Raw genomic sequence first — 14,247 nt, 5'->3', positions numbered from 1 at the left:
GTCTATGGAGGCTGCAGGAGAAAGCAGTTTACAGAACGTAACAATAAATTCAAAGGCAATTTGGCAAACATAAAACAAATTCGGTATTATAAAATAAAAATTACCCAGTCCTCCCTTCTAGGTTTTGCAAATCAAAATAAAAATCAAAACGCCAACCTCTCACCTCCAATGACTGTAATCCTTTTTAAAGGGCGGGGACCACAAGTGTGTTGCCTTCTGTAGCTAAGCTAGTTTGATCGCTTCTCAGAGGTTTAATGTTTTCAAACCAAGGTTGGGGGGGCACAATAAAATGCATGTAGATCAGACACAGAAAAGTCAGTAAGAATTGGCATTCAGTATGGTTGAGGGGGCAGCACAAGAGTAAGTAAGGAGTAGGGAAGGAAAGATAAGAAAGGTGTAGCCTCAGCAATGAACAAAGCATGGTCCAAGAGAGGGTAGGCTGGAGCCAACTACAGCTCCCATCATCCCTGACCACTGGTCCAGTTAGCTAGGGATAATGGGAGTTGTAGTCCCAAAACATCTGGACTGCTGAGTTTGCCTATGCCTGGTTTAGACAATGTAGATTGTACCTTTTCACACAGAAGGAAGAGGAATAACCACAAGTAGGAATAAGAAGAGCTGAATCTTCACAATGTGGAATGTGTTGGAGACATTCTCTACAATCTCATATTTGCTGCTCTTTCCCTCTTTTTAGTGGCTACACATGAGTAGACAAAATGGTGTCCTCCAGGCATTGTTGGACTACAGCTCCCATCAGCCCCTGGGTTCATAGTCAATGGCTGCGGATGATGGGAGTTGTTGTCCAGCCAATGGCTATCTCTTGGATACATGGTGATCTAGAATGGATTTGATCATTTCTTAGCTTTCTGGCTCAGTTTGGAAGTTTACTTTTGGGTAAAGGAAAAAAGCTTTATGTATTTTAGGACCAATTCAAAAACTACAACCAAGCTTTTTAGAAAAGCTTGTGAAAAGTCAAAATCTTTAATTGGTATTTGAGGGGAAACATATTTCTCAGATGTTTCCTGCCTCTATATTCATGTTTGTGAATACTTTTCCTCATTAGCTCCACAACAGCAACATACATGTTGCCAAATGTACACATCTGTCTTAATGAGGAATACCTGAAAGGAACAGCTTGACATACTACTAATCAAATTACAGTGGTGCCCCGCAAGACGAATGCCTCGCAAGATGGAAAACCCGCTAGACGAAAGGGTTTTCCGTTTTTGAGTTGCTTCGCAGGACGAATTTCCCTATGGGCTTGCTTCACAAGACGAAAATGTCTTGCGAGTCTTGAGATTTTTTTTTCGCTTTCCCCCCCCCCTTTATCTAAGCCGCTAAGCCTTTAATAGCCTTTTAGCAGCTAAGCCGCTAAGCCGATAAGCCTTTAATAGCTGCTAAACCGCTAATAGCGCTAATCCGTTAAGCCGCTAATAGGGTTGCTTCGCAAGACGAAAAAACCGCTAGACGAAGACACTCGCGGAACGGATTAATTTCGTCTTGCGAGGCACCACTGTATGAGTGACAGTCCTTCAGTTAAGGGACTTAAGTGTCACACCTCAGAAAAGTTAGTATCTGTCTTCCTCTCTCCCCAGCCACTCTCTCAGGGCCCAGCCACACTTTGATTGTCCCATGACTAGAAAGTGCAGGTCTGAGTGGTATTCCTGTTTGCCCTGCCACTCTCCCTGGAAAAGCTTTTGGGGTGGAGCTCATGAGACCCCAACACCATGACATGCAGAAATTCAACAGGTGAAGTTTCCCCCAGGAATTCTATCCTCATTTTGGGCCATTGAGTCCAGAAACTGCCACTATATCTTGCTCAAATTGCGAGTGGTATGCAATAAAGACCAATAGCTTTAGAGCAATGTAGGGCAGAGAAATATTTGAGAGAAGGGTTTAAAGAGATCAACAGGGTGATTAGTCAGTGACTGGCATTCTTAAATTAATTTTAGAAAAAGACTTCTGACTTACCAGAAGACCACATTCAGATGAATCCAAATAGCTATCACGGGTGTAACTTCTGAAGGTACATTGTTCAGCTATTACACGGAACATGTGTACTCTTCAGACTTTTTCACATATTACATTACAAATGGGGAGCGGGGTCCTTCCTGTTGTTCCTGCCCCTGCACATGTATGGCATATCCTGTGAAACAGCTTACGTACAATAAAAGTATATACGAGTAGGCAATGTACACAAGGGATCAGGGAGCCCTGAATAGATAGAATCCCCTTTTGCACATGCAAAAGCCTACATGCCTAGAGTTTATATGCATCTTGTTTCTTTCACATTATGTGAATGCAAGTAGGGGCAGGAGTGGGGCTTCCTGCTATGATTTCACTCTGTCCTGTCCCCCTGCATAATATGTGAACACAGCATGTGTACATGTCTGTTTACTTGTATACACAAATGGTTAAATGTGCATGCATTCGCTTTGTTTCTATATCCAAGCCACTTCATTTCTGATGCTGTTGCAAATATCCCAGCCACTAACAAGTGACAGAGGGCTACAAAAAGGCATGCAGGAATTGCTAAGAGGCATGAATATTCCATAATATAGGTTGAACAAATTGCTACTATCTCTATAGTATGAAGGACAGTTTGGGTTATGGATGGGCAGTTATGATGAGTTCAACCATTCACCAGACAGATGTGTGTACAGTATGTGTGTTAACACATAGTCACCAGTCTGAACTGATTTGGGTTTGCTTACAGTTTGGGTTCGGGACGTGGGTGGCGCTGTGGGTTAAACCACAGAGCCTAGGACTTGCCGATCAGAAGGTCAGCGGTTCGAATCCCCGCGACAGGGTGAGCTCCCGTTGCTCGGTCCCTGCTCCTGCCAACCTAGCAGTTCAAAAGCACGTCAAAGTGCAAATAGATAAATAGGTACCGCTCCGGAGAGGTAAACGGCATTTCCGTGCGCTGCTCTGGTTCGCCAGAAGAGGCTTAGTCATGCTGGCCACATGAGCCAGAAGCTGTACGCTGGCTCCCTCAGCCAATAAAGTGAGATGAGCGCCGCAACCCCAGAGTTGGTTACAACTGGACCTAATGGTCAGGGGTCACTTTACCTTACAGTTTGGGTATGAGTACACACACACACACACACACACACACACGTTATTTTGACCACTTGTACAGGTTATGCATACAACATGATATAGCTTGTTCTCAGCTATGCTTTATGAACACTATGAACACTGAGACCAAGACATCATCATACAGCCGAGTGTAATCTATCAGAACAATCTCTTGCACACACAGCAAATTGTGTCGATAGCTTTTAATGTGGCTCAGTATTTTTCAGCCTAACAGCACTATTTACACAAAGTCTAAAGCAGCATCAAGATAAACTGCAGAACTCTGAAGTGCTAGCAAATAAGGCAGCCATTTCCACGTTGCTATTTGTAGTGGTTTTAAGCACCAGAACAGGGCCTGAGCCAGATCCATTGACTAAGCAGTTTATGATCTTAGCAAGAAGCACAAACAAGCAAAGTACAAGTCTCAACACACGGAAGCCCAAATTCACTATCCATTTAAGCAGTGCATTAAGATGACTGCAGTCCAGCACAGCATACTTCTGTTAAAGAACCAGCACCAGCTGTTAATGATACAATCACTAAGTAGTACCAAGGCTACAATCCTGTGCATGCTTCCTTGCGAGTAGACCCCTTTGAATTAAGGACTTACTCCTAACTTAGGTTTACACATAAGCAAATATGCATAAGATGAGGCTGCACACAGGGGGACCAGGTGAAAGAGAGAACAGAGCTGCCGCACCTTTAATTGTTCATTCATTTCATTTCATTTTTCCACTGCCTTTCATGTAGCTCGTCACACACCAGCTGAAATTCCCTCTTGTACACAACTAACAATGGGGCAGAAACCCTGTTCACTTTTTTCATCATAATCTAAATTTGACATTTGAATCTCAGGGCAAAAACTCCTTGATAAATAAACCTATACATGTGACTTGTGCCACATTCACTTTTATCCCATGTTTCAAAGAGCCATGCCTGGAAAGAGTGGATAAGCCCAGAGTCTCTTTGAAGCGGATGCATCCTGAAGTTGATTGACAGCACAATCCTACCATACTTGGCTAAGTGGGTACAGTACTACAACCTTCGAGGGTCTGATACCTTATTTACTTTGAGAGCAACTTAAATCCTCAAAATAAAAATACAAAGTATATATAAGAAGCATAACTATGTTGCAACAAAACATGATGAAAACCTTACTCCTGGGGATGTCAGGTGCAAAAAAGGACCTGACTTGAAGACCTTTCATAGATGTGTAGAAGAGGGAATTTTAGCAGGTGTAGCTTATGCTATTTCTCCAGTCTGCTGCAGGAGTCTTACTATCGTCATCTTAGAAACTATTCATACAAAATAATACCTTTGGAAATCAACTGCAATGAGAAAATGGCCAATAGGCTTACTTGTGGGGTGGGGGAAAGATATGAGATTTAAGTACATAGCAACAGCAAAACAGCTTTGATGCAAACAAGAGAATTAACCAAAAGAAAAGGGAAAGAATTCATTTCAAGAACAAAACTTACTTCCAGGGAGGTCCTGTTATTAGAATTTTTTACTTTAACTAGCAGCGGGTGGACTTCAAATGCTTTGGAATCTAGATAATCCACTACTTGTTTGAATATTTGTGGATTATTTCCATAATGAATATTTCCATAAATACTCCCTCCTTCCCCCAATGAGTAAGCTTGACTCCCAACATACGAACTAATCCTTTGCTTTCGTCCGATTCCCAACAGGCCACTGTTTTTGTCACATTTCCAGGTGCACTGATTCAAGCCACCTTTTGCAACAAGTGGATTATGAACTGACACTTCCTTTGACAATCTGGGTAACTCTTATGAGTACTGGAATCAAAGTTAGCACCTCGTAATGTTAGGGTTCCTTTTATGTGCATGGAAGCTCAACACGAACCACAAAGGCTTCCCTGCTCACTTCAGCAGCACAAGTAACTAACTCCATGTATGCTCTCCTCTGCATGCACCAAGCCAACACACATGGGAGCTTCATATGTGTATAGGAGCCCAAATGGAGGTTTGCTTAGAAAATATGATTTGCCCCACACAATTTGCTAAATTGCCCCACTATATTCCATGAGACAAACACAACTGACCTCTTCCAGATTTCTAATCACATGTACAACCTGGGTTACAGAGTGATATATTTGAAAGGAACCCTCAGAGGTCACCTAATCCAATCTGCTGCTGGTGCTGGAAATCCACTACTTACAGCAGGTGAAGGGAACCTTTGGCTGCTGAACTACAACTCCCATCACCCCTTCTGCATGTGAACCAAACACCCAACTTGTTCAGCCTTTGCTTGTGGGGCTTTGCTTGTGTTTCTAGGACTCCTTTGTCGCCCTGTACACATTCTGCTTTGGCAATAGCTTTATTAAACTGTGGTGCCCAGAACTGGATACAAGATTCTGGACGAGGTCTGACCAAAGCAGAATAGAGCAGCACCATTGCTTCTCATGATATAGGAACTATACACCTATTCATATAACCTAGAATTACACTGTCCTTTTTTGCTGCCACATCACACTGTTGACACATGTTTAGATTAAGCTCTGCTAAACCCTCCAAGACCTTTTACATGTACCGCCCATCCTATATTTGTGCATCTGGTCTGACATAAGTGTGGACGTTTACATGTATCCCTGTTTAAGAACATAAGAAGAACGTGCTGGATCAGGCCAATGACTCATCTAGTCTCACAGTGGCCAACCAGATGCCTATGCAAAGCCCACCTGAGAATAAGAACTCTCCCCCATCCTGTGGTTTCTAACATACTCCCTCCATCTTTGTGGCAGAGCAGAGCCATCATGGCTACTAGCTGTTCATAGCCTTCACTCCTTGAATGTCTCTTATCCTAATTTTGTCGACTCCAAAATTTAGCTAGTTTTGTCCGGTTCGCCAGCCTGTCAAGATCATCTTGGATCCTGTTTCTGATTCTACTTGCATCAGCACACCCAAACCAAGCCCCAGTAAAAGCCCCAGTTCAGAATATGCTCACCCACATTGAATCAATGGAGCTTATGTTAGTCATAAACAAAACTTACTCCACAGATTTCAACAGGGTGTAAGCTCAGCCAGTTTTCTATCTGGTCCATATATAATCCAACCAGATGTGTATTTATAACACATCAGTGTTAGGAAACAAAAATGGGTCTGATATTTTTAAGGGAATATTTTAAGTGGAAAGGACTAAAGTGTCAGACTGAAGACTTACATATACGAACATTAAAGCTGGCGGCAAATACTCAGTGATAGCATATCATAAAATTTAAGAGCCCTGCTGAGTCAGCTCAAAGGCCCACCAAGTCCAGCAATATATGTACACAAGCATGCAAGTGTTGTCCAGTGCTCTGGTTTTCAGAGGTTCAAAGAGCAGCAAAAGGGCTTTCACACAGCCCTGCACTGAGTTTTGGCTGTGCACGCCTGCTTCAAGCAGGGGAACAGGCATGCACAGCCAAAGGGAGCAGGCACTAAATCCTGCTGCCATTGCTGTGTGCACTATTTTCCAGCAGGGCAACTGGTATGAGCAGCTAATGCTGAGCCAATCCCCGCTACCATGCCAATCTGCTGCTGTCGCCCTCCATTGGAGTGATGTCGCAGGCAGCCACTGTTTCCTGAAAAAGGCCTTGTGAGCCAAATTTGACCCCTTGGTGGGAGCTAAAGTTCCTCCACCCCTGCATTACATGATGTGCTAAGCAACACGGAAGGGAAAAAAGAAAAGGGGCGGGAGGTGGAAAAGAGAGTCTTCCATACCCTCCAACATTTCTCTGATGAAAATAGGGATGTTCTATTCTTTAGCAACAACAATAATATTTTTGTTTATACCCCACGCATCTGACAAGGTAGCCCCAGCCACTCTGGGCAGCTTCCAACACATATAAAAACATAGTAAAATATTAAACATTAAAAAAACCTTCCCTATACAGATATCTTCTAAAGGTTATAGAGTTACTTATCTCCTTGGCTCTGGGGTCACATAACTCCATGGCCTTCCACATTTCTCCAATGAAAACAGGGGCGTTGTGTAGAATCCTGCAGGATTTCTGCAAGAGAAGGATTGCTGTTTGTTAGCTGCAACTGATCTACAGCAGGCGAAGTGAAGCTGGGCCATGAGCAGCTGTGCTGAAAGTCAGCTCTGTTGGGCCTCCCATCCCTCAGCTATCATATGGAGAGCAGCCATTGCATCAGACTACAGGAGAGAGATGGGTAAGGGAAGCAGGGCCACCGTCAGCTGATAAGCCAGCTCCATCAGGGTCCTCCCTTCATCAATGTCACCTGGCAGCAGGCTGCCATCAAGCTATAGCAGAGAGAGAGAGGAAGGGAGGGAGGGAGAGAAGCAGCATTGCTCTATCAACTCTGCTGAAAGACCAACACCTGATAGCTCTACCTTTACTTAAACCTTTTCAGTTACAGATGGGTAGCCGTGTTGGTCTGCCATAGTCGAAGTAAAAAATTCTTTCCTGTAGCACCTTAAAGACCAACTAAGTTAGTTCTTGGTATAAGCTTTCGTGTGCATGCACACTTCTTCAGATACACAACCTTTTCAGTTCCAGCTGGCCATTATAAGCACATTGTGACTAAGATCTAGTACTCAAGTTTGCTTTCTTTCTCATTCCTCCAAATCTGCTGCCTTATAGAGAGTAAGGATTGTCTTATTATTGAAGCTCAGAAGCTGCTTTAGGAGCCCTTTTTGGTTAAATATTGGAGTTAAAATACTTCAAATAAATAATGTTATAACCACAAATACGTATTGGTTATCACTGAATCATCTGACTCTACATGGGAGATTATAGAAGGAAGGCCTGTGACATAACTATGCTTCTTCTGTCAGGACCTAAGCAATTTGAGAAATGGGCTATGTTCTCTATGTTTGTACAGCCGTATGATGAATTTTATTTACTGTAACCTTATATTAGTATTGTACAATAACTTTTTAAAAAAATAATTCAAAATATGATAAAGGCCTAGCTTGATGTTGAGCCTTTAATAACAACTTGATCTACAAAATCATCAGCTGGAGCTTTTCACAGCATGTAAATAACCATTATCACCTGCTAGCAGCAGCAGCAACAGTGCAAGATGCTGTTTAACTGCAGTGGATCAAGAGAGTAGTTGCTAATTATAGGACATGGAGAAAGAGTTCCATTGTCCATGGCAGGAGAATCTTTCTGAGTAAGTCTCAGCAGCATTCTGCATCGCAGGCAACACATATCTTCTACACATTAGACTTCACCCCATGTGTGCTACAGATTGGCACTAATGGAGACACACGGCCACATTGCTTTGGTGGGGGTAACTGTCAGCTTCTGCAATGCAGACTTGCTTCCTAATGTGAATGATCAGGTACTAAAACAGTTAGACATCTTGCAGTGACAAGCCCCAAGGAGAACCCCAGAATTTTATAGAATGGGAGATAGGAATCATGACAGTACTTGGCGCACTGCAGAAAAGCAAGATCTATCGTGCCCAAATGGCCCATTACAGGTAAGAATGCAAGGAAGACTGACTCCCAAGTTGGATATTTCCACAAGCAATGGACATTCTGTGGCCCGTAAAATAAAAGCAAACAACAGTTGCTTAACAGTTCCCTGCCCCCCACAACACCAACACACACACTTATGTCCAAACATCCTAATCCCAATAGGCAAGGTTCATGTTTGTGTGGGTTACTCATTGGCTTACTCACAGTGCCTGTGGAGTCTTTCCTTCCATATACTATAATCCCATGGATTTCTGCAAAAGGCCAATGGATGGAAGTACTGCCCAGCTGGATTGCTTACTAAGTAAATAATCAGAATCAGCAGGTTTAAAGTCATACGGGCACTTGATAAGTAGGCTGTTTTGCAGAACGATGGAGTATAAAAACTCAAACCTCACTGGCCTATAGCTGTTGGCAGGGTTTTGCTGATTGCACACACACATATAACACCATGGCCTCCTCCTCTCTGCTTCTTGTTTGCTTGGCTGCAATGGTGTACATCACTGAAGCTACGCCACTGGTAAGTATTGCATTAGTGGTACAGCAGTTTCTCGGGCAGGGGGGAGTACAATCTTCTTGCAAGCTTATTACCAAATTTGTACCACATATGCTGATCCATGGTGAACTGTCCATATCTTCTGATGGCTGCATCATTTACCAAGGTACTTTAGAATGGCTTTCAGGTTGCTGGAGACACATTCTATTTGTGAAATAATACGTACCAAACTGCTGACAACTGGTAATTTAATCATGCTGAAGAAATTAAAATAGTAGCCCAAGATATTGTCACATGCCTGCCACAGTGTGATACATGGCTGTCTCTTAGGAATTGCAGACCATTTCACGTTTCAAGATATCGGTTGTTTGGAGGAAAGGTACCCATAAATTCCAATGTTTCTTACTATACAATGCAGAAAATTTTAGCACATGCCATTTATAGTTAGAAAACTAGATCTGTTAGTTAAGTTTGTCATTAAAAAAATAATAGCTCTCTATTTGTTCTTCATATATGCATAGTCTAAATGTATGTTACCATAAAATCTTACAAGGCTATTGCTTTTTAAGCAACTGTTGGTGCAATTCTGTTCATACATGTCTACTCAGAAGTAAGTCCCATTGAGTTCAAGGGGATTTACGCACAGGTAAGTGTTTGTAAGAGGTCTGTTCCATTTTACTACACTATTCATTATTTTTTATCATTATTTAAAAACATGCAATATGTCACCATATACAGCAAATGCCTCAAGGCAATTTGTGACAGTGGCAAATCTGATAATTATTTGCAGCTCATCTTCTTACTCTGTAAAATGAAAATCATTTTTACTTTTAAAGTTTGTAAAGTTGTAAAGTTTGATTCTCAATTGACTACAGTTAATAATTAAAAATTAATAGTGCAATGCTCAAATGTATGTCAAGAATATTGCTGTGCTAGCTGAATATTCATTAATAATGATAGACCCACTGAACCTTTAAATCAGAGTAAAGTGTGGAGGGAGGAATAAGAGGAATATCTATTTGTTAAAAGCAAAGCTTGAACTGGCATAACATTTTCTTTTGTGCTTGCTTTTAAATACTCTTAACAGACCATTTCTCAAAGCTGCATCCCATGTCTATGTGTATATAAATGATGTTTGCAGTAACTCCTAGCCCAAGTTAATTTGTTTGTTTGTTTGACAGCTCTTGGATGTGTACAGGCTGTTGAAGAATTTGTAATGTGCTCCTTATGCCCATGAAATAGGCTATGGACCACAGAAACTCTGATAGATATTTTCTTCTGCCAGGTCAAGGTTTCCCATGGCTCCATTGACTCAAAGTGTCCTCTTATGGTGAAAGTCCTGGATGCAGTTAAAGGAAGACCAGCTACCAGCCTACTGGTAAAAGTGTCCAAAAGAGCTGAAGATGGCACCTGGAAGGAGTTTGCTACTGGGTAAGTTGCTCTGCATGCAAAGTGCCTTGAGAAGCAAATCAGCCTTGCTGAGACGGCACCTCCAAATTGTGTGAACCCACAACACTACCACCAACCAAGTTTCTGTTCCAAGCCTCTCTGTTATTTCCAAGGCTTTATACAGATAATATATGTTTACTCACAGCAACAGGAACTACTTTCGGCCTTATCACTGTGGGAGCACCATCACACCCATCCTGTATTTGTAAAGTGAACTTATTTGTTACATGACCTACCACAGAACGCCTTCCTAGGAACATGACTAGTACTATAGTCTGCATTTGAAAGCCATATGTCTCTGCAGCTATGAAGACTAGATGTTTGCTCTCTTAAAAAGAATCAAAACTAACCTTTTCAATATCCTCACAGGAAGCTAGTATGGAGACAGGGCTGCAAACTGCTCACCCACTCTAGAACACCTAGAGCCTTGTCAGCTGATAAGAGGGAGATGCAGTGCTTTTCTTCTAGTAAAAAAAGGTGCCGATACTGCGCATATCCCTGACATCTGGCTAGTTATGAAATGAAAGTGAATGACTTTCCAAGCGAACTTTGAATTGCAACTTAAAGCAGTCTTATACATGACTACACAGAAGTCTTGTTGAGAAAATCTGGTGCTCCATAAGAGCCCCAACCCACTTCTTGTATGGGAAAAAAATGTACATAAAAAGATACCATCCTTACTACTTTTACGCACCTGTATTACAGGGAAACAAATGAATTTGGGGAAATCCATGAGCTTACAACAGATGAACAATTTACAGAAGGCTTGTACAAGGTCCAGTTTGACACCAATACATACTGGAAGGCAGCTGGCGTTGCTCCATTTCATGAATATGCTGATGTGAGTATTTGGGTCGTCGTCATCGTCCCCCCCCCCCCCAATAATGCAAACCACTGGCAGAGTTTTTAAAATCCCACAATATAGTAAGTTTTCGGAGTCAAATATTATCATGGGACCAATTGACTGGGTAATTACTGCTATCAACTATGCAGCAGGACTGGGGAGAGAAGAGGATGCAAGCTGAAGGTTTTAGTATGTGTAGACTACAGGAGTGGCTGCATTTTAAGTGTCCGATCCCCTAAACAAGCCACATCCAAATCTGCCCTTAAATCTATCAGAACTTCACCCTGTACAAAAACCATAAATCTTGCATTTTTATACATGAACCTCCAGCTGAACTAGAAGTATACTTTCCTTAAACAGTGAACAAACTTTTTAAAAAAATTAAAACAATTTTACAATCCAACTTCTGTTGGTTAGACATTGTAAGCTTACAGGCTTACCTTAACTTTCTCACACATGCATAAGGAAAGGCTCAGTGCTTGAAAAATGTAGACAAATTAGGCCATCATGACTTAACAAGTGGATTCTGCCAAATCAATTTTTCTGCTGGTTCTCAAAGTGCAAAACATTAGGAAAGCCCCCAAGTCATAATATCCTTTGCATTGCATAATATTCCTGCGTTGCAGGGGGTTGGACTAGATGACCCTTGGGTCCCTTCCAGCTCTAAGATTCTAAGGTGCTTCTTGTTAACCAGCATAAATATTTTTAGTGCCTCTCTAATTTCACATGCATCTTTAGAAAGAAACAATATGTATATTGGTTAAAGCTGTGCACTCCTTAAAACTTCTATAAAAACAACTTGTTTTTTTGTGCAATGCATTCAGTGGTTTTTAATTAACTAACCACATAAAAAGCATATCTTCACCGATCAATGACAAGATGATTCTCAGCACTAAAAAGTCGCTTTAAATTTTGCAACCAAATTTAGCATGCTTATGGAGTCACCGTATCACACTGAATGTCTTCCGGCATTTTCATTAACTTCTTAACTGAAATCTAAACAAAGCTGTCCCTACCCAATGATTATTTCTCAAGTACATGTATGTGCACATAATGATTCCCAAATTGCAAAGTCATTGCCATTCATTTTAACAGGTGAAGTCAATCTTTTTTGGTATACAGATGTGTTCCTTCTATTGAAATGAATTGGCCTGTCCAAGGATACCAGACAAATCAGAGCACTTGGACAGTTTGTAGGCAACTTATGATGAATCAATATTTTTAATACAGGTTTTTACAGAAAAAAAGCATTGTATGACCAACTTAAGTATTTTCCTCTTGCAGGTGGTTTTTACTGCTAACGATTCTGGTCATCGCCATTACACCATTGCTGCTCTTCTTAGTCCCTATTCTTATTCAACCACAGCTGTTGTCAGCGACCCAAAGGAATGACATCATACTTTATTCTCACAACATTCTCTCTACTATTCCACTTTTGTAGGATTATATTAGAGGCAGCAGTTAATTTGTATAACCCATGGCTTGTTTGCTAAAGTAGCATCTAGCATTAACATCTTGGCTAAAACTTTTTTTTTTTTAATGCATCAATAAATATTTCTTCTCTAAATAGTTTCAGTGTCATTTTCTGTGTTACAAAACAAGATCCAGTTTTGTTTAACAAAAGCTCAAGAGGCACCCACGGTCCTTTCTCAATTTTTATAGGGTCTATACCCATTGCACATCAAGCTGCTGGCACACCTATGCTCACTCCAGGAAGCCTGGAGAAATGCAGTGCCATTGGCACATAAGTACACTTAAGGCAGAGGGAAGTGGCAGGGAAGGAGACATTGTACTGAAGATCTCACTCAGTGCTCTTAGTGATGCGCATGCACACATGCGCACACATGCACACACGAGAATGGAATGTGTTCTTAAAATAGTTTCCCCTATGAGTGCAACTTGCCTTCTTTGAAAGGAGCAAAAATGTAGGGTCCAAGCCATTACAGTGGTAGCTTGGTTCCCAAATTTAATCCATTCTGGAAGTCTGTTCCAAAACCAAGGCACACTTTCCCATAGAAAGGAATGCAAAATTTAAAAACAACCCCTAAAACAGCAATTTAACATGAATTTTACTATCTAACGACACCACTGATCCATAAAATGAAAGCAATAATCAATGTACTGTACTATAAAATAAATAAGACCAGTATTGTAGATTATAAAAATTAAAATTATTATTTTTTCTTATGTGCACTAACGTGCACAAAGAACAAGTCATAGTCAAAAAAACCCCACAAAAACACAAAAAATAGCAAAAACATAAGCTCCAAATATCACCTCTGTGTTGCGTGGGTGCTCGGGACTCAACAGCCGACAGACTCAACAGGAAGCCTCTGATTAGCAGCAGGGGACTCAATTTACAAACAGAACACACTCAACAGGAAGCGGAACATGTTCCACTTCCAAGGCAAAGTTCACAGACCGAAACACCTTCTTCCGAGTTTGCAGTGTTCTATTTCCAAGTTGTTCATAAACTAAGCTGTCCTAAAACCAAGGTACCACTGTATTCCCATGTAAAATCAGTGATCAAACTACCAGTAGTTTAGGAAAAGCTAACCTGAAAAGCACCTTCAGGAACCTGAAGATAGCTAGGTGTGCATGCACAGAGAAATTGCATGAGCAATGAGCTGAATTGTATATTAGGTAATTAAGGGCATGTTTCGAAAACCAGGCACTAAGTGTTGTTGCTTGCACTGACTTAGTTAGAAATCAAGAGACTTAAGGTAAAAATGACTCACATAAGAACACATGTTTCAGTGGATCTACTCTGAATATGACTTAGTCGGATTCCACTCTAAGGAAAAATAATAATAACAAAAGATTAAAACCTCTTTTCATTTAAACTTTGTACAATATAATGATGCAGAGCTCTCCTAAAACCTGTGCTTTAAAAGAGAAGAAATTGAAGGAATACACTTTGTAAGCTATATCA

At 41.2% G+C, this 14,247-nt stretch overlaps 1 protein-coding gene across 1 annotated transcript; it reads left to right on the top strand.

The window, feature by feature from the left end:
• Nucleotides 1-8,894: 8,894 nt before the first annotated feature.
• TTR (transthyretin) lies at nt 8,895-12,882 on the top strand. The gene is made up of 4 exons (XM_081014477.1): nt 8,895-9,046; nt 10,308-10,453; nt 11,177-11,312; nt 12,600-12,882. The coding sequence occupies exons 1-4, from the start codon at nt 8,978-8,980 to the stop codon at nt 12,705-12,707; spliced, it is 459 nt and encodes a 152-aa protein (XP_080870603.1). The 5' UTR covers nt 8,895-8,977; the 3' UTR covers nt 12,708-12,882.
• Nucleotides 12,883-14,247: the final 1,365 nt, after the last annotated feature.

Source organism: Podarcis pityusensis, assembly GCF_964106645.2.
Source record: "Podarcis pityusensis genome assembly, chromosome: 7".
In the NCBI taxonomy this organism is placed as follows: domain Eukaryota; kingdom Metazoa; phylum Chordata; class Lepidosauria; order Squamata; family Lacertidae; genus Podarcis; species Podarcis pityusensis.
The sequence above is the reverse complement of the archived record's forward strand: the minus strand, read 5'-3'. Positions and strand labels throughout refer to the sequence as shown.

Excerpts from the sequence above, each read along its gene's own strand:
- TTR (XM_081014477.1), top strand. The coding sequence starts at position 8,978 with ATGGCCTCCTCCTCTCTGCTTCTTGTTTGCTTGGCTGCAATGGTGTAC. Across the intron at positions 10,454-11,176 it reads TGGAAGGAGTTTGCTACTGG|GGAAACAAATGAATTTGGGG; the intron begins GTAAGTTGCTCT and ends CCTGTATTACAG. Across the intron at positions 11,313-12,599 it reads CATTTCATGAATATGCTGAT|GTGGTTTTTACTGCTAACGA; the intron begins GTGAGTATTTGG and ends TTCCTCTTGCAG.